The sequence below is a fragment of the Notothenia rossii genome (assembly GCF_949606895.1).
Source record: "Notothenia rossii genome assembly, chromosome: 1".
NCBI lineage: Eukaryota > Metazoa > Chordata > Actinopteri > Perciformes > Nototheniidae > Notothenia > Notothenia rossii.
The window spans coordinates 54,100,814-54,127,795 of NC_136912.1; the positions used below are offsets into that span (position 1 = coordinate 54,100,814).

Consider the following 26,982-nt stretch of genomic DNA (forward strand, 5'->3'; position numbering starts at 1 on the left):
ACCCCCAGAACTCAGAATTAAAGTGCAATACCTTTTACACTTGCTGTGACTAACCCTACTGTGTTCCTTCAGTACAAAACAGACCTGATTCCCATCCTCAAAGTCCCAACCAGAACCGTGCAGCCCAACTTCGTCTACGTCTTCCCAGATGAGAATGACCCTAAAGGTCGGACAGTGTACCTTGAGCTGACCCCGCCTCCAGATGTCACGTACAAAACAAGTCCTGGCACGAGCCAACAGATGAACGTCCTGGGCATCGTCATCTTCTCCGCCACCATGGGTGAGCAGACTGAAGCAGAAAACGATGTTATTAAGTCCTGAGGTTTTCTGCTCTTCAGTTTTTATAATGATTCCGTTTTCTGTCATTTATCATTGGTGTGAAACATATCAGATGTTTAAGTTCTTTAATTTAACTTTCTTCACATTAATGTTTAAACGTTTGAGCTGTAAACATTTCCCCAAAAAATAACAGTCAAAAGATTCAGACCATTTACTATTTGTCCTCACGGTGTTGCATGATTTCACTCCAAACTAAATTTTTTCTACAACCGTAAAGCATTACATTCCATTTGAGGGCGTTTTGGCATTAGTTTAGACATCCTTCGTTTTTTAACCCATAAACCCTTGGATTCCTAGTTTACATTATCATCCTGCACAACTTATATCTCATTCACACCAACGCAACTCCGGTTCAAGCTCCGTGCTAGAGCTTTTCAGGTTCAGAAGCGGTTCTTCGGTTTAGCTACGGCTCTTTTCACACTGCCCAGAGTCCGACTGGTGCTGCGTCATTGCGTCATGGTTTGCTTCATGACGTAACCGTTTGCGTGCCTGCTTCATAAAGCCAAACCGCGCGGAAACCCCTCACAGCTGACACCGACAACAACAACAATGGCCGATTGTGCTCCAGCTTCCTCTGTACCTCTTCAGAAGACCAGATTCCCAGTAGGTAGCTGGTCTCTTCAGTGGACCACTGCTGCTTGTTAAGTTTCTCCATCGTTGTGTACAAACTGGATACAACGCGGGCTTTTTGTTGTTGTTCAGGAGTTGTTCCCGCCCCTGCCCCCGCCTCGACGTAAGCGTGACGTATGCGGTGCTTTTGCTCCGGCCGGACAATTTTTTGGTGCTCGAAATGAACCGGATTCCGGAGCTAAGAGGCTGCTCCGCTGCGGTGTGAACAGGAAAACCCGGTGCTTTTCAAGCTCCAGCTCCGAACCGACCCTGAAACACCGTTGGTGTGAATTAGGTAATAGAGTGCAGTTGGTTCTCCCTATAAAGATGTGTAAACGGTATGTTGCAGGCTTGTTGCTGGGCAGGATGGGGGAGCGAGGAGCTCCACTGGTCAACGTCTGCCAGTGTATCAACGAGTGTGTCATGAAGATCATCAACGCTGCTGTGTGGTGAGAAGAATACTCTGAACGTACACACAGTACTTACAGAATCTGTGAAACAGAGGAGGGCTTCTGTCAATCTGACCTAGTGGCTGGTCGGGGGGGGGGAAAGCATGCAGGTGGTGACAATTTACTGCTGCGGCACCTGAGCAGATTAAAAACATCCGCAGAGCCCACAAAGCTCAACGACCTGAATACTGAACAGACAGACACACTTCCTATATTTGTGTCACTTCTAAGCTACAGTCACTGCAAATATTCAGCTTTGCATGCTGAACGCTTTGCTCTCTGATTTGGAGGTGGAGGTGATATTATTAGTGTTGATTGGGCCACTGCACCAGCAGGAAATAGATGAAAACATTTATACATGTTTTTCAGAATGTTGGCTTTTGGTAACCATGGTAACACTTGCACTGATACAACAGGAAGTATAATTTGGTAAATCATCATGTGAATTGTAGTGATCATTCGGTAAGAATATTTTTTTGTAGTGTAGTAATGGCAATGACAATCTCAAGTCCCAGGCTCCTCCAACAATGCAACATAGGACATACAACAATAAAAAAATAGTGCAAGAAGAAATGGAGCAGAATAGATTAGAATAAAAAAGTGCAGATTATGTTGCAGCCCAATGATCCTCCTGTTAGGCCAAGATGTGTCTTTTTGGCATTGTTTCAGATGTGAAAGCATCTTTTAAATAACAAACATTATTCCAAATATTAATTATAGTTTGTTATTTTAATTGTTTTAGTTAGTATTTGTTTAATAACGGTCCCATTGCAGACACCCAACCAAGCCAAAGCCTGTTGACCTTGCGGCAATCTGACAGGAGAAACAGAAGCATCCTGGTAACCTTGACCAGCTTTCTTGAATCTGACCTAGTGACCTGTCAGGTGGTCAGGTGGGCAAACACATGGAGGTGACATCCTCCTGCTGCAGCACCGGAGCAGTTTAAAAACAGCCAGTCTCTACAAAGCCTAATGACCTGGATACTCAACAGAACACTGAACTACAGCTCCTGTGTTAGTGATTCTTCTAAAACTACAGTAACCACAGACACACTTCACACGCTTCTCAATTCTTTAATTTCCCCTCCTCGACTCCTCGGTCCTCGGTCCTCCGGTAGTGACCCGGAAATGGATTTCAGCGTGCCATGTTGAAGAACATCTAATTTCTCTAAATGCATCGAGGACCGAGCATCGAGGAGGCTCTCTGGAGGAGCTATAATCGAGGAGACACTGATGGGTCCTCCACGGTCCTCCACGGCTCCTCCGCGGATGCATTTCCGGCAACAGTGATGTTTCAAAGAGACGTTGTCACGATTCTTGTGTTGTGTCATGTTTTTTGTTTTGTGTGTCTGGTAGTGGGTGTTTTGCTTTTCTCCTTGTCATGTTTTCCTTCCTGTGTATTGTCTGGTTTTTTCCCCTGTGTTTTCCTGTCTGTCGTTAGTTTCCCTGGTGTGTCTAATTTCCTGATTGTTTTCACCTGTCACCCCTTCTGTGTCTCCTGTGCTCATCAGTGTCAGTCACGCCCCTGATTGTTCCCACCTGTGTCTTGTTACCCTGTGTTTAAATTCCCCAGTCTCCCAGTGTTCAGTGTCAGTTCGTTTTTGTCTCTTGTCATGTTCAGGTCTATGCGTTTTGTCTATTGCCATGGAAGGTCTTGTCTCTTGCCACAGTCAGTTCTATGCTCTCTTCGTGCTATTGTAAAGTTTTGTTCCTCACCACGTGAGCGATTTTCATTTTGTTCTTATTTTTTTTGTCATCTCAGCTAGAGATTCGAAAGTGACCATTTTTTGCTCATCTTACTTTTTGTTTTGAAAAATAAAGTATCTTACCAATACTTTACCTCTGTCTCCCGGGTCGTGCAATTGGGTCCTACCTCCTAAGTGCCTGAGTTCTTAACATAACGAACTGACCAAATATGGACCCAGCGGATTTGGAAGATTTTGAGTTAGATCTGTTCGATCTAGACTTTTCTCTTCAATTTTATTTTGCCGAGTGGAGTGGAACCTCTTCAAGAAGGGACAAAGAGACTATCCTCAGAAAGGCACAAATGGAGGTGGCCAACATGCCATGGTTGAAAAGCTCGTTGCCTGAATGGCTCAGAGTTTTTTCACGCAGCCCTGATTGCCAGTCTTCATTTTCTGACCCTTTTTTGGGATCCCGTCTGGCGTTTGAAGGTCCAAGGAGCCTCCAAAAGACCTCAAAGAAACGCAAGGTCAGGAAGCCAGCTCGTAATCTGGTTCCGTGCTCCAGTGCCGGCCCACACAGCCATGGTACCGTGTTCCAGTACCATCCCACACAGCCATGGTGCCGTGTTCCGGTTCCTTGCCCAGCAGCCATGGTTCCGCCTCCAGTGCCGGCCCCAGCAGCCATGGTCCCTGCTCCAGAACCGGACCTTAGAGCCATTTTTTCCGGCTTCAAAACCGGCCCACACAGCCATGATCCAGGCTTCAGTTCCGGTTCCCACAGCCATGGTTCCGGCTCCAGAATCGGCCCATGCAGCCATGGTCCCTGCTCCAGAACCGGCCCATACAGCCATGGTTCCGGACCCAGTTCCAGCCATGGTTCCGGCTCAAGTACCGGGACCAGCAGCCATGGTCCCGACTCCGGCTCCTCGTCACCTGTTGACTCTTCGGCCGACGCAAGCTCCCCGTGTCCTGTCCTCGTACCGGCCGATTCCAAAAACCTTGTCTCCTGTTGGCTCTCCAGCCAACGCCAGCTCCCCGTGTCCTGTTGGCGTACCGACCATCTCAAGTCACCTCTCCAGTTCCCTCTCAAGTTCCCTCTCAAGTCTCCTCTCGAGTCTCCTCTCGAGTCCCCTCTCAAGTTCCTTCTCGAGTCCCCTCTCAAGTTCCCTCTCGAGTCACCTCTCGAGTCACCTCTCGAGTCACCTCTCGAGTCACCACTCGAGTCACCTCTCGAGTCCCCTCTCAAGTCCCCTCTCGAGTCCCCTCTCGAGTCATCTCTCAAGTCTCCTCTCCAGTTCCCTCTCAAGTCTCCTCTCCAGTTCCCTCTCGAGTCCCTTCTCGAGTCCCCTTTCAAGTCACTTCTCAAGTCCCCTCTCAAGTTCCCTCTCAAGTCACCTCTCAAGTCACCTCTCAAGTTCCCTCTCAAGTCTCCTCTCGAGTCACCTCTCGAGGCTTCTCTCGAGTTCCCTCTCAAGTCCCTATCCAATGTCCTGGTCCGTTGGAGGTTCCGCTGGGGGTCCTGCCAACCCTATGTCCTGTGCGGTTGGAGGCCCCGTCGACTACTGTTCTGCCGGGGGTCTTGCCAACCCTATGTCCTGTGCCGTTGGAGGCCCCGCCGACTACTCTTCTGCCGGGGGTCCTGCCAATCCTATGTTCTGTGCCGTTGGAGGCCGCGCTGACTACTCTTCTGCCGGGGGTCCTGCCAATCCTATGTTCTGTGCCGTTGGGGATCCCGCCGACTGCTTTTCTGCCGGTGGTCCTGCCAACCCTATGTCCTGTTCCGTCCAGGGTCTCGTCTGCACCTGGCCCGCCGGGGGTTCCGCCGGCTCCTGCCCGTCCTTGTGCCCGGCCTCCTGAGTTCCCAGCGGCTTTCGCCCTAGAGCCCGGTCTCCTGAGTTCCCCAACCGAGGACTCCACCATGAACTCTGCCTTGCCCCCGGGCCGTCCGCCCGAGGACTCCATCATGGACTCTGCCTTGCTCCCGGGCCATCCGCCCGAGGACTCCGCCATGAACTCTGCCTTGCCCCCGGACCGTCTGCCCGAGAACTCCATCATGGACTCTGCCTTGCCCCTGGGTCATCTGCCCGAGACACCCATTATGGACTGTGCTTTGCTTCTGGGTTGTCGTCCCGGACGGGTCCTCCGGACCCCCCTACACCCACCCTTTTTGGATTTTGAATTATTTTTGAATGTCTGGAATCCGTCCCTTGAGGAGGGGGTTCTGTCACGATTATTGTGTTGTGTCATGTTTTTAGTTTTGTGTGTCTGGTAGTGGGTGTTTTGCTTTTCTCCTTGTCATGTTTTCCTCCCTGTGTATTTTCTGGTCTTTTCCCCTGTGTTTTCCTGTCTGTCGTTAGTTTACCTGGTGTGTCTAATTTCCTGATTGTTTTCACCTGTCACCCCTTCTGTGTCTCCTGTGCTCATCAGTGTCAGCCCCGCCCCTGATTGTCCCCACCTGTGTCTTGTTACCCTGTGTTTAAATTCCCCAGTCTCCCAGTGTTCAATGTCAGTTCGTTTTTGTCTCTTGTCACGTTCAGGTCTATGCGTTTTGTCTATTGCCATGAAAGGACTTGTCTCTTGCCACAGTCAGGTCTATGCTCTCTTCGTGCTATTGTAAAGTTTTGTTCCTCACCACGTGAGCGATTTTCATTTTGTTCTTATTTTTTTTGTCATCTCAGCTAGAGATTCGAAAGTGACAATTTTTTTGCTCATCTTGCTTTTTGTTTTGGAAAATAAAGTATCTTACCAATACTTTACCTCTGTCTCCCGGGTCGTGCAATTGGGTCCTACCTCCTAAGTGCCTGAGTTCTTAACAGTCGTGACGCACGGCCGAACTTATCTCAGCCAATGACAGCTCTGCATGCATCCCCTGGATATTATTTTAGTAACTGCTTTCATCGTGACGCGATATTTACAGTGAGAACAGCTGTGAGGTCCGTGCAGAAAGCAGAGCAGTGTGTATAATATATATCACTCAGTATAACAGACCTACTCTCTTTATTTGCTTTAGTTTAGTAGATAACTACAAACAAAGAGTCCATATTTTTCAAATAATAAAATACACAACGGCTGTATCCCGATTATGCTTTAGGAGCTGTGTGTGTGTGTGTGTGTGTGTGTGTGTGTGTGTGTGTGTGTGTGTGTGTGTGTGTGTGTGTGTGTGTGTGTGTGTGTGTGTGTGTGTGTGTGTGTGTGTGTGTGGATGCGGCGGACAGACAGGTCTCAGTTGGTTTGGTGTCCTCTGCTTACTTTTAATACTTGTAAATAAAACCCGCAATTTATTTTCCTCATTTCAGCGACCAGAGAGGGGGGGGGGAAATATCCAGTCTCTGATTGTGTTACGTTATTATGAGAGTGCTCTCATACTTGTCTGAATCGGAAATTGTATATATTCATATATAAATATAAGTGTGTGTGTGTGTGTGTGTGTGTGTGTGTGTGTGTGTGTGTGTGTGTGTGTGTGTGTGTGTGTGTGTGTGTGTGTGTGTGTGTGTCCGCATCTGTAGCCTGTTATTGTCTCATTATACCGCTCTGTGAATGAATCAAAGTAAATATATAAGTGGTCATGAACACATCTGTCCATCAGACAGAGGGCTGCTGTGCCTCCTGTCATCATTAATGGACGTATATATAACATTATCATATCAACATGTTAACATTATAAGGTGTTGCACAGTATTGCACATTGCATGTTTAGTTCACTTCAGTTTAGTTAGTTCAGTTTAGTTTAGTCTTTTGCTCCTGAACACTTTGCTCTTTGATTTGAAGGTTTGTTGGAGGCTGTTAGCTGATGAGAATAAACGGCTGTAGTTGTAAAGCTGATGAAACATATTTCAGTAATAACAGAACAGTTAAGAGTATATTTATTGAGATTCGTTCTTCTTGTTTCACTACATCCAATAGTAATTCAAACTGACTTACAAGCTTAAACATGATATAAATACGGTACTAGACTTTTATATAGAGGTGAAGACACATTTCTGTATAGTATAGGATTCTAAAATTAAATTTCTTATTTTTTTGGATCAATTATTCATTTATTTGTCAATTTAGAACACAAGGTTGCACAATGAAATTTACATTTTATTCTCACAGAATGTATGATCAATTATTTAAAGTATTTGAATTGGAATAGAAAAAAATGTATATTGTAACTAATAGACACAATGTTATATAGTTACACACCGAGAGTGGTTTATTATGGTAGTTCGAAAGCAGTGTTCTGACAGAAAGTTCCATGTCATTTATTTATGACACCAGCACACCAGATCCACTTCCTGCATTCAACATGACACACACACGCACGCACGCACACACACACACACACACACACACACACACACACACACACACACACACACACACACACACACACACACACACACACACACACACACACACACACACACACACACACACACACACACACACCACACCCCACACAGAGAGAGAAACAGAGGGGGGGAGGAGAGAGTGCAGGCTAGGCAGAGGGCCTGACTAGTTATCCTAACATCAGAATGATTGCCGTGACCCACACTTAGCCCATGCAGTCATATATATGTTTATACATCAAACCTGAGGTGGATACTCATGATCCCGCGAGGATGATTGCTTGATGACTTCACCATCAATCCAGAATTTCTACTTGAATTAGCAATGAGATTTATCTATTACTTATCAAATTAACACCATGTATTCCTGCTCCCCAGAGGATAACCTCTTTGGATTGAAATGACTCCATGTTGTTTTCTTTAGTGTCACCTTCTGGACAACTGGACACGGTTAGCTTCACCACTGTAAAGAGTCTAACTGATAAATCATCAGTGTTTTGTTTGGTTCAGGTACTTCCCATTTGGAATCGTCTTCCTGGTGGCGGGTAAGATCCTGGACATGCAAGACCCAAGCACGCTGGGGAAGAAGCTGGGTTGGTATGGCATCACCGTGCTCGCTGGCCTCTTTGTCCATGGACTTATCCTCCTTCCTTTCTTCTACTTTGTCCTCACCAAGAAGAACCCCTTTACGTACATCCGCGGGCTGCTGCAGGCCATGGTGATCGCCCTGGCAACCTCCTCCAGGTCAGAGTCAAGGACAGCCCTGCTTTACCTGCCAGTCTGTGGATGTTTTTAAGGCTGTCATTAAATGTTGTATCTTCTTAGCTCCGCCACGCTTCCAATCACCATGAAGTGTTTGTTGGAAAACTGCCACGTGGACCGACAAATTGCTCGCTTTGTCCTACCCGTGGGGGCTACAATAAACATGGATGGGACGGCACTGTACGAGGCTGTGGCGGCCATCTTCATTGCTCAGGTTAATGACTATGAGCTGGACTTCGGCCAGTTGGTCACCATCAGGTAAACCAACAGACATTGTGTGTCTGAGAAACTTGAAGAACTTGTTTAGACTTCATTTCCCAAATGGAAAGAATCTATAACAAATGGACACAATATGTGAATGTTTTTAATTATATGTCTACTGCAAGAGATTCCCACTATAACTTATACTTTACTTTGTATGCATAGCACAAATCATGCTTCAGTCCTAAAAAAATTCCAACAATGGTTTCATACGCTGATGATACAGTGATGTACGTACTGTATGTGATTGTACAGCAAATCGATACAATGCAACAAAAATGTGATTCTCAGTAAGGACTTTAAGTTGTGAAAAGGCCAATACATTTAGTTTGAATACATATACTATGTTAAATTTAACTCTTTCTTCTGTTGTCCTCATGCAGCATCACGGCCACAGCTGCCAGCATCGGTGCAGCAGGGATCCCTCAGGCTGGTCTGGTTACCATGGTGATTGTACTGACATCAGTAGGCCTGCCCCCAGATGACATCACACTGATCGTGGCCATCGACTGGATTCTGTGAGTTTACAGTACTGGCTATGTAGAAAGGTCTCTGTCTCAGCATTTCAGCATTATTATCGGTACATTGTAGAATAGAGTAAAAAAAAATCCATTACTCAATCAATCAACAACTTTATTAATCCCGCAAGGGGCAATTGGTTATGAGCAGCAGTTTATGTCATGAACACAGGCAGGAAGAAAACACACAGACACACCCGGGAGCACAGATGTGGATCATTCCAATTTACACTATAAATAGTGCATAGCATCACAATAATAAATAAATAAATAATCAAGTTAAAAGCCTTTCAAGAATTTAAAAGTTTGAGTGCAGAAGGGATGAATGATTTTGAAAAGCGATTAGTCTTTAGAGCAGGTAGAGCATATCTTCACCCTGATGCCAACAGACGAGATTCATGTGCAAGAACATGACCTGGAGAGTTCAGAATGGTCTCTGCTTTCCGCAGAATCTGCTGGTTACAGAAGGAATTTAAGTCTCTCTGTTTCACGCCGATGATCTTAGAGCAGGTTATAAGAATGCTGTTCAGGCTGTTCCTGTCTTTCAGTGTAAGGCTATGGAACCAGCAGATAAAAGAAAAACAAATAAGGCTCTCAATGAATGCTTGGTAAAAACGACAAAGAATGAAAGGCCTTACAGAGAAAGAGTTCAGTTTGCGAAGAAGGTGCATTCTCTGCTGACCCCGCTTCACAATACACTCAGTATTCACATCAAATTTGAGGTAGTCATCGAAAAATGGTGCCCAAGTATTTGTATGACGTGAGAATTTCTACATTGTCATTGTGTATGATGGACTCCTTAGGAACATCCTTGTGACGTCTAAAAAAAAAAAGACTCTCGTCCAGAGTAGTTTAGGTTTCACGGTGTCTCCCTTTAATCACACCTGTTTCTACAGTGACAGGTTTCGAACCATGATCAACGTTCTGGGCGATGCTCTGGCAGCGGGAATCATCGCCCACCTCTGTCGGAAAGATTTCCCCCTCAGTGGAGCAGGAAAGGTAAAAAATAAAACACCATCTGTAATTGTATCTATGAAAATCTTACTCTGTGTATGTTGGCTATTAACTTAAACTTACTATTCTGACTTAATCTTACTTTTCTGACCTTTTAAAGTAATGTATTAAATCTTTTTAGACGTTTTACCTTTAAAGCTCACCTATTATACTGTATTTGAACAGTATATTATAGGGCCATATCTATACAAAACATGTCTCTACAGGGTCACCCATGTTTCACATGCCTCATACCCCTCTATTTCAGCCCTGTTACTAAAGTGCTGATTCTGGGTTTGGCCCTTTAAATGTAGCCAAGCTGCTGCTGGCCACGCCCCCTTGGAGCTGCTGCTGGTCACGCCCCTTTGGAGCGTCCACATGCACGCAGTGAGCTCTGTGAAGAGAAGGCTGTCTACCAGCAGAAACTCAGATAAACGCTGCCATGATTAAACAACATATTATGTTCCAAACCACATCAAGCATTCTCTCTGAAACAGTATGGAGCTCAAACGCTTTCTCTCTCATGGGACAGTACCTTTTACATCTGGCTTCTTTACACATACTCTCTCCAGTACAGCGTTAGCTCTGAGTGTTAGCGATGCTAATGTAAACACAGACCATATTACTTCCAAAACACGTTGCGCATTGTTTCTGATACAGCGTATTTATTTCTGATAGGGGACGATAGGTTGGGTGGGCGGGACGTTGCCAGGAGTTCAACGTAAAGCCCGCCCACATTTTAGTAATGTCGTCATGACGCAGCAAATCTGGATCAGCTCCGTTGTACCCCCGTTTTTAGAGATTTGGGTAAGGTGGAAAAGAGAGAGGGTTGTATTTTTGGAAACTTTGTGAGTCTCCTTACACACCGGGGACACATATTCCTTTATAAAAGACATCAAAAAGTGCATAATAGGTGACCTTTAACTTAAATAACAACAGAAAAAGTTTGCTCTTTTGGAGGCAATTAAAAATCCCAAATCAAATATCACTCTCTATAACTTCTGATTGGAAACACAAACCTGTCGATTACAACTCTGAGCTGTAACTGGATTTATACCTGTTGGGTTACAAACAGTTACATCAGTGTTTTCTCAGATTGTGGAGTCAACCACAACAGATAAGATCCCTTACTCTTATCTTAAATCCTTGTGAGACTTTGTCAAGCCCTACCCACTCTGCTTCACTCTTTTGCTGTGCAGAAAAAGTTCATTCATAACCAACTGAGAACTAAGAATTCATTAAGTCACAGAACTGTTTATTACTGTATAAACTCACAAAGTGAGTTAGCTTATCTGTTATACTATTAATGTAGCACCTAGCCAAAGGAATGCAATTTGAGGCAAAATTAATAATGTAGCCGTTTGTCTGTGTCTGTCCAATCTACCAACACCTCTAATGCTCAGCAATCTCTTGTCTAGTTAAAGTTAAAGTTTCCCCCTTTATTTAGAAAAAGAAATGTCACACAACCTTAATTTCACAAAATGTCTCAGCACAAACACGTTCTCAAACAAGAAGGCTGAGCCAGTAGGTGGCAATAAAGTCTAAAATGAAAACACCAGAGTAGAATATACAAATAACACGTTTATTTTCCTTTGGCAGCAGTAAATTCAAATACAAACAATAGTAGCAAATGTATATTTTATGTATCCTAACCTATTTCCTCACCTTTATCATGTAACCCATTCCGACTGGATGGGACGTGTGTGTGTATCACATATCCTTTCTGGCACATTGACCTGTGTTCTATGGCAACAAATGTGTCCATCATTGTTGTTGTTTCAGACATATGCTTTAAAAAAAATCTCTTGATCACTTCACAGTTTGCATCTAATGTCTAAATGTAATGTGTTTTTTCTTCAGGCTGGGCCATCTTATGGTACGCAGAATCCTCACGCTCACAACAACTCTAACAGTGTAGAAGTGCCAATGACAGAGATCCACACACACAAAGACTGTATGTTTGATACGACGGGCGACTCAGTCGGCGAGAGGCACGCACACACCGTTTACTATAACATCTGTCAGGTGTGATTGGAGACGCACCGAGTTAAAGTTCACGTTGCCATCTGAACAGGAGACAGACTTTGTTGTTACAGAGCATGATACCTCTTCTTCTGAGCAGCCCCAACTGCTTTGAATTTAATTTAGGTGACAGGAAATGTTGTTTATTTGGCCAAAAGTGGATTGGAGCGTCATTTTTGAGCTTTTTCCCTTAATGACAGTGAGAACAAAAGCTCCACTACAAGAACCATGGTGCCATTTTAATGGAAACCAGCCATCAGCACTAACTGGCAAACTAGCCTGAATTTAAAAAGTGGTGGGATTGATATATCAAGAAGAGGAATCCAGCTAATTGTCTGGTTCCTTTGGAAGTACAGCTGAACAGGAGCCTGATCTGCATCAGAGACACAGCCCTCCTGGGAGCACCTACACACTCATCCTCAGGTCTGACAGCTCCACGTAGCAGCTGGACACGCTGCAGTTAACCTTCTGAACTGGGTATCAAACCTTAATGGCTCTTGGGTACTGCCAGACATGTGACTGTACTATCACTTTCAGGTCAGTTTAGTTATTAGTTTAACACAAAATGAAGATGGAATGCCAGTTCCACACCTTGAAGTGATCTAAAGAAGGAGATGGCTGATACATGCTGCCAAAATAAGTTTCCATCACAGGGTCACTCGTCCCAGCTAATAAGGGTTTCACAACAACATTATTGAAAGAACTTCATCTGTGCAAAGTAATCCACAGAATGAAGCTTATAACATTATTATACAAATCCACATACTATTATGCGAAGGACTGCAGAGGGTCATCTTACTTGGGGTCAAAAAAACTTTGGCCACAAGACCTGGGCTGCCACTATGATTTCTTTATTGCTGAGACCACAGCCGCTTTACCTGTTGGAAATGAATGAATGAAAATGATTAGTGTATGTCTGGTGTAAAAAACGTGTTAGTTAACAGGTGAGGGGAACCAATGGCCCTCGTGAGTCGTGACTGATGGAGCCAGACGCCTCCTGATAGAGATCAGGCACTTGCCACTGAAAAGACTCTGGGGAGGCCCAAAAGACACTGAAGGGATTACATCTCCTCAGCCCTGAACACTTCTTCCAACATCTTCCAAGTCGAGCTGTTAAACATCCCGACTGCTCAGACCCTTGTAAGCCATCACCTTTGAATGGGTGCTATATTCGTACAACTCTGACCCCATCAAATAGTCCTGGTCCCCTTACAGTATACTCAGACTTTAAAGCCAGAACAAATCCACTTCTATGTTGAGAGAGTGATAGTTTAAGACAGCATGTTGGATCACATTGGATGTAATTTAAAATACTCGCAGGTTGACCAAAAGAGAAAGCTAAACAGTTTGGACCCCTCTCCTAGAACTTTGTTTGTTTTTATCTCGAATCTCGAATCAGTCTTTTCTACATCCCTTTGACTTTTCTGTGTGTTTGATTGGCTGGTGCTCACTGCTGCCTGTTTAGACTGGTTGTGTGTTAAAGGGTAATCTGTTCACTCTGACAGCCCAATGGATCCAAGTGCTCTTCATCTTGCAAATCAAGCTTCTTCTTCTTCCGTCTTGTTTTTATTGACAGCATGCTGGCATGCGCTCTTACTGGCTTCACTTGAAGCCGCTGTGCATTATCTTTTTCTCCTGTTTTTAATCAAAGTGCTGTAGGGATTATGGGACTTGGTACCAAAGTCAGTTTGTGTTCAGTTACTACTTAACTACTTAAATGTGTGTATTACCTCAAATTGTTTACTTACATCTGAGATTGTGAGTGACTTCTGGCAATGTGTTTGACAAACACCAGTGGTTCATAGAAGGTAAGAAAAAGGTGTAACAACTCATATTTCAAAAGCTGGTCAGCGGAAATTAAGTTATGATGTTATAAATAAATGACTTGTAGTTATTCATAATTTTTTTTAACATTTTTTATAAAGTGCTCCTTTAACTTCTCTCTGTGTACAGTAAGTTAAGTAGCTGTGTTGTTTATGTAGAACAATGAAAATGTAGACCTGCCTTAATGTAACCCTTGACATTCTGTCATTTTAATCCACATACCTCAATGTTTCTCTGCCAATGCACACTGACTAACTGCAACATTTTCAACTGTTACAAAAGCACAGTTTTCATCGAATTGCATCGTGTACATACTTTATTTGTTTTTTGTATGATATGTGTTTTTGGACTCTGGGTAATTGCTGTTTGTTTATATTCAAAATAAATATACTGATACCAATACACTTAATTCTGTCTTACATGCAGTGAAAGTGACTTGTTAAGGCCCAGAAACTCCAAACCGAAACCAAGAAACTATCAGAATGAAAGGTTCACTGTTGAGTCCCATCATGTGCCTGCGTAGGGCCCAAAGCGTTTCTCCTAAAATAGAGTGTCTTCAGGTGAGATTCAACATGTTTCCCATTTAACTTGCATCATTGAAGCTGAAGTTGACTGAATTTGAGAATTTAGCATATTCTCAAATTAAAATGCTGACCTCGAAAAAACGGAATGCTCGGCACTCCAAAAAACAGAGGCTTACTTGTGCGCAATCAAGCAGGATGTTTAGGGTTCCGTTTATTTGTATTTACGCGTTCCTTTCTTGTTATTCTATGTGGAGTTGTTGTTGTTACACCTTTATATTTTTCAGGGCTATTTCTGTCAAGCTTCTATCAGCAACTTTGTCTGTGATAACATATAAATAGAGGCCATTCTCTGGTACAAAGGGGCTTCTGATTGGTCGAAAGGGATGTTTTTGTCTTTTGTTGGATCTTTCTTCTCTTTTGACTCCTGGAAAGAGAGAGACACAGATTTATTAAATGCTGGAGTGTTACTTTAAGGGAAAATCTGAGGTTTCATGAAGTTGTTGGCTTTGTTGGAGTCAGATGAGAAGATCAATCAGTCTCACAAACAGAGCTGGAGGCAGGGTGTGGTTCACATCACAAAAAGACGAGAAGCAAGGAGAAATGAGCAGCGAAGCAGCTTTTTCCACAACTCCAAAATACACTTACCAACACCTCTAATACCCTATTAACTCCTTGTAGCTCATTTGAATAATATGTACAACATAAATATCTAAACGTTATGTGCAAGATTTGACTGCTCATTTCATGACCCCCTTTTTGTCTCCTTGTGCCCAGGCTTAAGCAGTTAACTTTGTTAGTGCAATGTTGGAATTACTGATAGAAATAGAATAGAAAGACAAATAGAAATAATAATAATAAACCAGAATTTCCTATAATCTATTCCAGATTGAGGAAAAAACACCTAACATATTGTCACTACACGACTGCTTTACTGCTGATATTTATAAAGCACTCACAGCATTTATTAATCTAGTAAAGCCAGCGTGAGCCACACAGGACTGAAACCCTGAGGGACACGCAGCCTCAGGTAACGTGCTAATCCTCCACCACAGATTAAAGTCACAATGACCATTTAATGAGTGACGGAGGAACAACAGTGAGTGACCTGGTTTGCTGAGGGGTCCTCTAGCTTTGGAGGCTGGTAGTTTCTCCCTTCAACTGCATTTTTACTTCAAAATAAGATAATGCAAAACATATTTTAGATAAGTGTTGATTTAATAAAAAACACTGGTCCTTGTTGCAGCTAGTAAGTCAGAAGCTTAATAATGTGTCATGGGACCAGACCATATGTGCTTTATATGGATTCAAAGCAAAGCTGCAGTTAGCATGTACCACCTGAGATCTCCTGCAGCCTCGAGGGGGGGGGGGGGGGCAAAACCAGCTTATCATTGTGGAGCAACCACAGCTGAGCAGAGTCTCTGCAGGTTCAGAAAAGGAATTCATAATTGTATTTGCTTAGGGTGCTAGTCTCAAGGTGTAGGGTACTACAAAACCCCAGTAAAATGATCCAGTTCCTTTTACTTAAAGAAAAGTTGGTTATTATGGGAAATACACCCATTCTCTTCTCTGACGCGGGATAGATGAGAAGTTTGAAACCAGTCTCATTAATTTATGTTACATATGAAGCTGTAGCTGGTTGGCTTAGCTTGGTCTATAGGTCTATCTGTCTGTCCGACAGCAACATGGAACCTTTATTGTTAAGAAATAGTCAAATCACCGAGAGTCTGAGGAATAAATAAATCAAGCTTTATTCTCACAATGATTAATACACATGTACATTTATATACATACAAAATACACAGTGATTTAAATGTTTTGTACTGGGTGAGCATTTTGAATAATCTACAAGGAACAGCTTTTCATAATATAAACATATTTTTAATACTTTTCACATTATGTTGATAACAAAACTGACTTTCTCTTTGAATCACTTACTTGTATATAAGAAAGGTGACCTGAAGTGGTTTGACATGAGGTAGTAGTTCAATTTCCAACAAGGCATGGAAGCTGTTCACCCACTGGGAGAGCCTCTGACACTCTCCTAAAATGACAAACTAGATAATCACATTGGAAATATCCGATATTTTTACATCCCATCACTCAGAATTACATTCTTCATTGAAGTCTGCAAAAGCGGGATACCAGTAGCTGTCCTTTCTTTCCGACCTCCTTCTGGGTGCATCTTCGTTCTTTAGTTGTTGGACTTTCTTTATCCAGGAGATTTGACCGGCAGCCAAGCCGATCATGCAGACCTGCCGGAAAAAACAAAGACAGTTTAGAATCTGATCAGGGATGCTTCTATCTTAAGTCCCTGTATCCACTTTCCGGCAGATAGGCTTCCCCTCCAATTTGTACAGTGACGGCCCGCAGCAATTCTGAATAGCTTCACTAGTGGCCACACAAAAAGGCAGAAAAAAGACGCAGAGCACTGCAATCTTTCTTGAGGATGCCGCAAGCTACGACAAAGGCTCTGTTCTCATTGGAATCAATTGCAAAAAAAAAAGCTGGCGCTCAGAAAAGGCCTGATGTGGACACAGGTCCTTACTGTTTGGATTTTCTGTCATTAGCTGAGGATTCATGGCAGATGACAGGTCCCCTATCAACATGTGATTTTATATTGTTCCCTCCAGGAAAAACATCATTCGAGAGTTCATATTTGGATGTTGGTCGGAAAAATGTTGGTTCTTGATTCATGTTCTCATTTGTGGATAAGTGACTTGCCAAAGGCCAAAAAAAGTGACCTCTCCTGTATCTGTTCTGTTCTGTCTAACCATCACACCTCCATCACTTCCTTCAGATTTTCTAGGAGAATTTCCTCCTATGATCTTAAAGGCAAGGTTATAATAATAGAGAAATATGTTGTACCACATGTCGTTCAAAAACATTGGAGGGCAGAAGTGTTCTGAATGGCAACACTTAAGGAGGAGGAAAAGCCAGTTGTCAGAGAGAGGGTGGGATGTTCTTTCATTTAAATATACTTAATTATCTCCTGGAAGATATCCACAGTTCTGCACTTGTTAGCCTACCACTAACAGTTGTGGAATGAATGAAAAACCTGATATAGAATATCATACCCGGCTCACTTTTTTACTTCTACACAGCTGACTGATCACTGCGTGCGAATGTTGGATTTTGGCTTGGACAGCAAAATAAATGGTCACAGCCATCCTGATTCCGACATTTGAAATAATTGGTGCGAAGGGGTTTCTGTGTGCTCAGCCCTCTCCTTTACTCCCTGTTAACTCACGACTGCGTGGCCATACACAACTCAAACACCATCGTGAAGTTTGCTGACGACACGACCGTCATCGGCATGATCACCGACGGTGACGAGACGGCGTATAGAGAGGAGGTCAGAACCCTGACATCTTGGTGCCAGGATAACAACCTCCATCTCAACGTCAACAAAACCAAGGAGCTGATTGTGGATTACAGGAAGCAGCAGAGAGAGTGACACGCCCCCATCACCATCAATGGGACTACGGCGGAGAGAGTCTGTAGCTTCAGGTTCCTCGGTGTCCACATCAATGAGGACCTGACATGGACTCATCACTGAGGACCTGACATGTACTCTTTACTGAGGACCTGACATGTACGCTTTACTGAGGACCTGACATGTACTCTTTACTGAGGACCTGACATGGACTCTTCACTGAGGACCTGACATGGACTCATCACTGAGGACCTGACATGTACTCTTTACTGAGGACCTGACATGGACTCTTCACTGAGGACCTGACATGGACTCTTCACTGAGGACCTGACATGGACTCATCACTGAGGACCTGACATGGACTCATCCATGAGGACCTGACATGGACTCTTCACTGAGGACCTGACATGGACTCATCACTGAGGACCTGACATGTACTCTTCACTGAGGACCTGACATGGACTCTTCACACCACCACGCTCACCAAAACAGCTCGACAGCGGCTCTTCTTCCTCCGCAGGCTGAGGAGGTTCAACATGGACTCCAGGATACTCTGGACCTTCTACAGGTGCACCATAGAGAGCATCCTGACCTTCTACAGGTGCACCATAGAGAGGATCCTGACCTTCTACAGGTGCGGCATAGAGAGCATCCTGACCTTCTACAGGTGCTCCATAGAGAGCATCCTGACCTTCTACAGGCGCGGCATAGAGAGCATCCTGACCTTCTACAGGCGCTCCATAGAGAGGATCCTGACCTTCTACAGGTGCTCCATAGAGAGGATCCTGACCTTCTACAGGTGCTCCATAGAGAGGATCCTGACCTTCTACAGGTGCTCCATAGAGAGGATCCTGACCTTCTACAGGTGCTCCATAGAGAGGATCCTGACCTTCTACAGGTGCTCCATAGAGAGGATCCTGACCTTCTACAGGTGCTCCATAGAGAGGATCCTGACCTTCTACAGGTGCTCCATAGAGAGCATCCTGACCTTCTATAGGTGCTCCATAGAGAGGATCCTGACCTTCTACAGGTGAACCATAGAGAGGATCCTGACCTTCAGGTGCACCATAGAGAGGATCCTGACCTTCAGGTGCTATATAGAGAGGATCCTGACCTTCTACAGGTGCTCCATAGAGAGGATCCTGACCTTCTACAGGTGAACCATAGAGAGGATCCTGACCTTCAGGTGCACCATAGAGAGGATCCTGACCTTCAGGTGCTATATAGAGAGGATCCTGACCTTCTACAAGTGCTCCATAGAGAGCATCCTGACCTTCTACAGGTGCACCATAGAGAGGATCCTGACTGGCTGCATCGCGGCCTGGTACGGCAGTTGCTCCGCCCTCAACCATAAGACTCTACAGAGGGTGGTGAAAACTGCACAGCACATCACCAGGACGGAGCTGCCATCCATGGAGGATCTTTACTCCCAGCGGCTCAGGAGGAAAGCCCTCAGGATTATAAAATACCCCCATCACCCCAGCAACAAACTGTTCAGGACTATCAGACTAAAAACACCAGACTGCAGATGTACCACAATCTTAGTTTTTGCTACACTACATAATTACACGTAGTTGTGTGCTATGACAATAAACATCTGAATCTTCAATCTTTAAATAAAGAAATGTGTTTACATGACCTCTGATGTCACAGAAAAATAAAGACTTGAAGTTTGTGAACTGGAGCTCCAGCGGTGTTACCTCGAGCAGCAGCAGGCCAGCCGTCAGGCCGGCCACCAGCAGCAGATTAGCTTTGGCCCACAGCGCGATCCCCTGCAAGCAGCCGATGGTGAAGACATCCTGACCGGCTGAAGACTCCTCCAGCTGCTGCACCCCATAACCACACATAGTGTTCAGCACCGTCTGCAGGAGGGAATAACACACACTTTGGATTTGAGAGGGTTGTTTAAGGTATTTGACATTTATTTATATATTTCAAGCTTGTTACGCAAGCTTGAAATATTTTTCTAATCAACTAAGATTTGTTAGAAAATGTTTTCAACTTTAGTTGGCAGAATTTATTTTAAATTGGGCTTATTAACACATGAGTACTGTGTAATATATGTTTACATATTTAAGAAGCACAATATAAGACTCAGTATCTAAGTACTAAGTATCATGTGTGGGCCATATTCCATTGTACTTTTAGAATTAAAAATGGACCACGGGCCGTACAGACCTTTTTTTATTATGATTTTTGGTTGCAAGAGCTGGCGAAAATGAGCCAAACTCCAGGCATGAAAACGTCCCTTTGTGAACCTGTCGGGGACTGTACAGACAGACAGTGGTTCTGACCTGGTTCTGTAAAACAACGCAGCAGGAGAAGGGAACTCCACAGGCCTCCAGACTAGGGTTTGTGTCCAAACACTCAAAGTAGACGTTACGAGACCAGTCCTTGTAGCTCTCAACTCCACAGCAACGAAACTGCAAACACATCAAACTTTTTCTACCAGGAAACAGATGTAAAGGCCTCACGTTGCTTCTCAGTCATTCATCCTTCCTTACCTTCTTCTGGATAAAGTCGATGGCGTTCTCCAGGTCCCGGTCCTCCCTGTAACGGACGATGGCCTTCATCATTAGCCTCTCCGTCCTCTCCATCACCTGAACATTAACATCAAGTTACTTAAGTAAATCCATGGATATCTATAATCAGATATCTGCACATGAATGCAGAATCTGTACTAAACTTTGTTTTCCATTGTGGACTGAAATCATTGTAGCTGATCGTAGCTGCAGTAACTCAGATAAGAAACAAAATTCGCTTTATTGGAAGTGTTTTCAAACATTATTCTTAGTTCTGTAAGAAAGAAAACCTACAGAAAAGTCTACGGATTGCTAGTTGTGATATCTTATTATATTATATTTTTTGTCCAATCAGAGCAGTGTTATATTAAATCAGAGCAGTGTTATATTAAATCAGAGTAGTGGTTTATTAAATCAGAGCAGTGTTATATTAAATCAGAGTAGTGTTATATTAAATCAGAGCAGTGTTATATTAAATCAGATTAGTGTTATATATTACCATGTCAGTGAAGAGGTATCCGACCACCCCAGCAGCGATCTGCAGGAGGAGGACAGCTACCAGGATCCCAAGAAACTACCGGAACAAAGAAGAGATGACCTGGACAGTAACAACTCAGCAGCACTGACTTGCAGAATAAACATCACAATAATGAAACGTTGACATATGACACTGAAACAGTGATCAGCTGATCAATCATACCATCTTCAGAAGGCAGGTGGTGTTACGCAGTGCTCCAAAACACCCGAGGAACGTGATGAGAAACATCGCCGAGCCAACAACGATCAACAGCAGAGCTGGATCTAATGTCAGGGTGTCAACCACATCTACACACACACACACACACACACACACACACACACACACACACACACACACACACACACACACACACACACACACACACACACACACACACACACACACACACACACACACACACACACACACACACACACACACACACACACACAAACTTAAAACAGTGAGTAATGGTTAAAACATGTCTGATTAACTTTTCTGGCACAGCCTCAGGAATGTTATCAGCATCATAGTTTTGTAACCTTGAATACACACACTCACACACTCTGAAAAGACAAAGAAACAAACACACATATTAAAGACCTATTCCTTCTGTATGCAATGAAGTCAGTGGCCTGAAAGCCCACCTTCATTTGTTATCTAATATGTCTTTTCAATTATCCAAAAGTAAAGAGGGGGCAAAGATCATTATCAAACCACGGTTCACAAAAGTGTTTTTACCTTTGTGAACCGTCACACTTTGTAAAATGGGGTTTGGCATTAAAGACGGCCCAGGTTTTTAGGATAAAGGTAAGGTTATCAGTTTCTTCTATCACAAATAATACAATTTATTAATTTTTACTGACCTTTCTCCTTGGCGATCTTGCCGTATATTCCAACTGCTGTGAGGATGGCACTCACCACCTGCAGTCAGAGAGAGATGAAGTTTAACCAGGAGAGGTGACTCACATGAAGCACAGAAAACATGTCAATTAGATTAGTTATTTGAGGCAGATGTGTTTTTCTTTTGATTTATCTAACAGTCTTTGTGCTAAGCTAAGCTAAACACGTTGTTGACATATTTCTGTATTGGACAGGTGGTGGAGTTTTACTGTGCCATCTCATTAAGTCTCCATCCACCTGTATTGCATTGACTCACTCCCTCACTATGTTGTAAAACATTAGTTCTATTTCTATTTTTTATTCTACTTTTCCTGAGCAAAATTGGCTTCCATACTAATATCACTGTATGCCAAAGCATCAACATGTTGCTCTATCGTATCAAAACCAGGTCAAAAGAACAGTCTCCACATACTTTTGGCAAAAGCAAAGTGAAGTCGTCCTTTACCTATGATGTGTGTTGAAACCATACTGTACAGCAGGTTTAAGAGAAATAAACCACACTAACAAACCTATAAAGTGTTATTTTGAATTCTCAAACTTTCCCCAACAGAGAAACTCACCCAGAAGATGTAGCAGCAGATGAATAAAGTGTACTTGATGCCTCTGTATCCTCTCATTTCCTCTCAGAAGGTCTCTGTTTTGCCAGACTGTGCTGAAAGTCTGTTAGAGGCTTCTTATCTGGCGGCAGAAGACGTGTGTTGGCCTGCACACATTCCTGCTGTCAGCTTCATCCCATCCACTGCTGTCGTCCTGCCATCACACTGAGGAGGAAGAGGTGGGAGTCTGTTGGCGTTACGTCACAACTGCTGCTTCAACAAAAAAACTTTCCTTTAATCCAGATTTTTTTATTTCAATTGACATGATTTATGAAAACAGTTAATTTTTTGCTTGGATTAAAGCATTACACAAGTTGGGATGACACAATAAAGAACAGGGGCTTTATTTTCATTGTGGTTCCTTAACATTCTTGAGTTTTCTTACATTAGAGGCTGCAATGTATTATCTGAATGCATATTAATATTAGCCTTGAGTTCCTTAAAGTGTTGCAACACTCAGTACAGCGCCTGTTCTATGGAACGGCCGATTGCTTTGCCTCAGGTTTAGCTTCTTATCCAAACTACACACTCAACACTGTTTACCCAGCATGCCAATTCGGAGGTTTAACAATTACCAGCAAGCCCCTCTTTATACACTACAGAGCATGTCTCACTATTAAAAAATGTACAGTACATTTTAAGAGCTGAAATTTGACACAGCAATTTCTCTACTGATCAGTAATACACGGGTAAGAGGTCAATAGTATTCATGGTTGTGGAACAAATCTAATGGTTCTTTTTTTGACACATTGATTCAAAAGGTATTATCAGAAAAATGAACTAAAGTGTCACAAGTAAAGTACCCTTCCTTCCTCCATTTCTCATGTAGTACTTATGGTAGGACATTATTATATTGTTGATAATGTTGCATCATGTAGCAATTTACTGATGTAAACAGACAAAGTTGTGATGCACAAAGAATTTATGTTTGAATATCTTTCTTAACTTGTTGTGATATATGTGATGGTTTAAACATTTTTACCTAATACAGCTTTAATCTTTAGTCATGCATTTTGCAAGCAAAATCTATTTTTTTTAATCTGAAAAGTGGATGAAAAATACATCCTGTAGAAGTGCTGGGGCGCATCATCAGTGATGTGACCTCGGGTCAATAGGGGTTCCGGGTCTTTCAACATCAGACACCTCGCCCAGGCCCCCCAGCCTGGGGTTGATCAGAGTCTGCCCTCTTGCTCCAAAGCCACATAAGCCGCGTTCAGACCGCAGTACTTTTCCCACTTTAGTTCCGAAATGTCGCGTTCACACCAAAAAGAGCCGGAACTAAAACGAGTTCATGAGAACCTTTTTACCCCCTTTTTCCGTCCCTGCTAGAGAGCAGGGACTTTCGTGGGAGAAAAAGGTTCCTATTTCTGTTTGGCTGGGCGGATTGCAAACCACGCCTCGTAAAACTCCATAAAAGTTTTGTGAAGCCGCCATTTTATTATCCTTGCATTAGCATTATTAGCATTAGCATTAGCCCAGCGCACAGACGCAGAGAGACTAACTTATGGCAACACAAAATAAAACATGGGAGCGGTGGAGATGAGGAGGTGTCGGCATTCTGGCTGAAACTGTCCCCGGAAATGTCCCCGTTTTTTAATATACGTTAAAAACACATAGCGAGGTGAAATAAAACGTTTCATGTCAAGAAACACTGGGTAAACAGACTGTGGTCAAGGCAGCCCCTACTTCGGAAAACCTAGTCAAGCCAGCCCGCACGTTGTATTGCGGTGCGCGAATATCCTATGCATTACGGTAGAGGCCTGTAAAAACGGCCTTGGTCAATAACAAATATACCTAAAAAACACACCAAACATATTCATATATAGGCTACTGGAGCTTAAATTAAGAAATATGTACGATATAATGTGATCAATAATAACTTAAAAACAAACTACGTATAACAACCACATTATAACTGAGTGAATGTAAAATGTAAGATACAGTTATGAAGACATATCTGACATTTCCACTGAGTGACTATTTAAAGTGTATTCTGTTTAAAATCTCAAATTAGATCGATTGTCCATCTATATTTTGATTATTATTTAATGGAAACCGTCCATAATCAAAGAGTCAAATCGAAGTCAATCAAATACTTATTTCACTTCAGGGTGATAGCAGGAGACCCCATCTAGTCACTCAGAGAAAAATCCGGACAATCTGATGTAGAGTTTCAAAATAAAATACTTTTGAAATCTCATATATGGGCTATCGTCCTTCTGTTTTTACACAAGAATAAATAAAAAACTGTCAAATTATCAAAGACTTATTTCACTCCAGGGTGATAGCAGGATACCCCATCTAGTCACTCAGAGAGAATCTGGACAATCTGATGTACAGTTTCAAAATAAAAGACTTTGAAGTCTCATATATGAGCTATCGTCCTTCTGTTTGTATCCAACAGTTCAAATGTTCGAATTACATTAAACCGGAATTGTCCACCTTTTTTCTTTAACAGCGAAGAAAATTGGATATGTTAATGATATATTGACCGCAAAACTCAAAATGTCCCCCGGTTGAAAATCTGGTCACCTTATGCTAGGAGTCCCAGCAGCTTCTACTGAAGCCAGTCCCCAACTCCGGGTACTTCCTGACGGGGACTACGGGTGGCAGTATACGGCGTGAAGTTGTTTGTGGCCTGCAAGTAATCCCAAACCAGAAGAAGAAGAACTGACGTCAGCGGCTTCATTTGCCTAATCCTCCCTCAGGGATTTATTCCGGTGTGAACGCGATCTATACTTAGTTCATGAGAACGAGTTCTCATGAACTAAGTTCTGATGAACCTTTGTGGGAAAAGTACTGCGGTGTGAAAGCGCCTATAGAGTGAACGCTTCGCAGGGTGACGTCTGCGGTCAGCCAGTCTTTCAACCGAGCCTTCTGCTATCATCAACAGGCTCATGGTATACAAAAACAGTGTCATCTGCATACATATCAATATTAACCTTGAGTTGTATTACATGTGAGAACAAGCCTTCAGTCTTAAAAGTTTCCCCTCAATGTTGCATTGTTCTTTCATTTCACAATATGACCACATCTCAATGATTGATCTATTCATAGAGTCTCACAGCAGAGTTAAGCAGTGCCATTTGTCCTGAGGGTGGCACTAGAGGAAAGGTGAGGTGGTACCTCCCTCCTCCCCCGTCCTCTCCTCATAAAGCAGATTGTAGCTGTTGGAGGATTACCTCCTGCACTCTGCTGTGTTTTACTCTCTCCCGCAGGTCACCTTTCTCCAATTTCTCTGGTATTTAAGGACCTGTTTAGGGGACCATGGGTCTGCTGGACATCTTCTCGTCCATCAAAAACCGAGTGGATAAGTTTATGTCTGAGAAAAACATGGTGACAGACTTTTTGGTGACGTTGGAGGAGAAAACAGGGATAAGGAAGAAGATCATTGCAGTGGGTATGTGAATTGTGTTTGTTTGTTCTTGTTCACTCTGACTAATCATGAAGACTTAACTTGTGTTTCTATATGTTTCTCTACTTTTATTGAGAACATTTGTGCCTCCCTGTTACATGTCAGAGGATTCAGTTGTGATCATTTAGCTACAGTGAACAGCTGCTATCTGTAGACATGCACATGTAAATACGCTGGAAGTTTTCTTGGTCAACATTTGTGCTGCAGCAGATAAAGTTCAAATATTGTTACTATCAATATTTTATATTTGGGATAAAATAGGGGAATTTGATTAACACAGCAAGCACAAAAGAATATCAAAACCACATCCCAAACGTTTATGACAGAACATTGCCTAATATAACATAAAATCATCATAAAAACAGCATGAGAAAAATAATTATTATTATCTTTTAAAGGACATCAGGTGCCACATTTACACCCCATGTGATCAGAGCAGTTTAAGCAGCTGAATAATCTGTGGGAGGTGAAGCCTCTCCGGGCCCGGCGCCACGACGGGGCAAAAGGGGGCATTGCCCCCTCAGTTGTATTCTTTGCCCCCTCACATTGAGCATCATTCATCCATCAAAAAGTACAATAAATGTCACAATTATTAAATAATAACTTAAAATAATTATCTTCCCAATACACTTTACTATATTTGGATCAGATATGTGGGCAGGCAGTCAAGCAACGTGTAAAAAAGCCTCAACCCCAAGTGAGCTTGTAGTCTTAATGTTAGCGTGTGTGCTTAGCTGTAAACACAGTCGGATGGGTGACCAAACCGTCCCCCTTTTCCGGGCAAAGTCCACGTTTTTGGTGGCCAGTACCCGGTTGAAACTCCCGAAAATGTTCCCGTTTTTGAACGTGTGTTAAAAAACAGAGCAAGGTGAAATAAAATGTTACATGTCGTCAGTAAAAACAGAGTGAGTGTTGTGCCTTTTGTAGCGCTAGCGTATTTCTTCTTCTACTACTTCTTCTTCTACCTACTTCTTGTTCTTGTTCTTGTTCTTGTTCTTGTTCTTCTTCTTCTTCTTCTTCTTGTTCTTCTTGTTCTTCTTGTTCTTCTTGTTCTTCTTCTTCTTCTTCTTCTTCTTCTTCTTCTTCTTCTTCTTCTTCTTCTTCTTCTTCTTCTACTTCGAATTCAATGTCCTGCCCGAGAGATATTGGAAAAAATAAACTCGGCTAGTAGTGTCAACTAAATCCGTAGTATTACAACAAAAGTGCTTTAAACGAGGTAAGTTACGAATTTATGTTCTCAATCGTCATGTGTGGGATTGCATATTCAATTAGTTTAG

The 26,982-nt window shown here is 43.0% G+C and overlaps 3 protein-coding genes across 7 annotated transcripts in view; 2 read left to right on the top strand and 1 right to left on the bottom strand.

The window, feature by feature from the left end:
- Nucleotides 1–22,559, top strand: part of LOC307034336 (excitatory amino acid transporter 5-like) — a 55,125-nt gene extending 32,566 nt beyond the window's left edge. The window contains exons 5-11 of one of the 3 annotated variants that reach the window (XM_079673131.1): nucleotides 73–280; nucleotides 1,298–1,397; nucleotides 7,923–8,156; nucleotides 8,238–8,432; nucleotides 8,819–8,953; nucleotides 9,856–9,952; nucleotides 22,322–22,559. In XM_079673131.1, the coding sequence (XP_079529257.1) occupies nucleotides 73–280; nucleotides 1,298–1,397; nucleotides 7,923–8,156; nucleotides 8,238–8,432; nucleotides 8,819–8,953; nucleotides 9,856–9,952; nucleotides 22,322–22,459 (1,107 nt within the window). In that variant the 3' untranslated portion in view covers nucleotides 22,460–22,559. Of the gene's footprint in view, nucleotides 1–72; nucleotides 281–1,297; nucleotides 1,398–7,922; nucleotides 8,157–8,237; nucleotides 8,433–8,818; nucleotides 8,954–9,849; nucleotides 9,953–11,806; nucleotides 14,195–22,321 lie in introns of those variants that run through there. The other 2 variants (XM_079673129.1, XM_079673130.1) reach the window with 2 other exon arrangements.
- Nucleotides 16,040–26,877, bottom strand: LOC307034359 (tetraspanin-33). The gene is made up of 9 exons (XM_079673181.1): nucleotides 26,675–26,877; nucleotides 22,255–22,455; nucleotides 21,658–21,715; nucleotides 20,972–21,096; nucleotides 20,771–20,845; nucleotides 20,254–20,349; nucleotides 20,044–20,172; nucleotides 19,450–19,611; nucleotides 16,040–16,568 (listed from the first exon to the last, which is right to left on the bottom strand). The coding sequence occupies exons 2-9, from the start codon at nucleotides 22,309–22,311 to the stop codon at nucleotides 16,413–16,415; spliced, it is 858 nt and encodes a 285-aa protein (XP_079529307.1). The 5' UTR covers nucleotides 22,312–22,455; nucleotides 26,675–26,877; the 3' UTR covers nucleotides 16,040–16,412.
- The window catches only part of reep6 (receptor accessory protein 6), a 147,202-nt gene continuing 145,683 nt past the window's right edge, over nucleotides 25,464–26,982 (top strand). For 2 of the 3 annotated variants that reach the window (XM_079673190.1, XM_079673191.1), the window contains exon 1: nucleotides 25,464–25,690. In XM_079673190.1, coding sequence (XP_079529316.1) covers nucleotides 25,558–25,690 — 133 coding nt within the window. In that variant the 5' untranslated portion in view covers nucleotides 25,464–25,557. The remainder of the gene's footprint in view (nucleotides 25,691–26,982) is intronic. The other variant, XM_079673189.1, reaches the window with a different exon arrangement.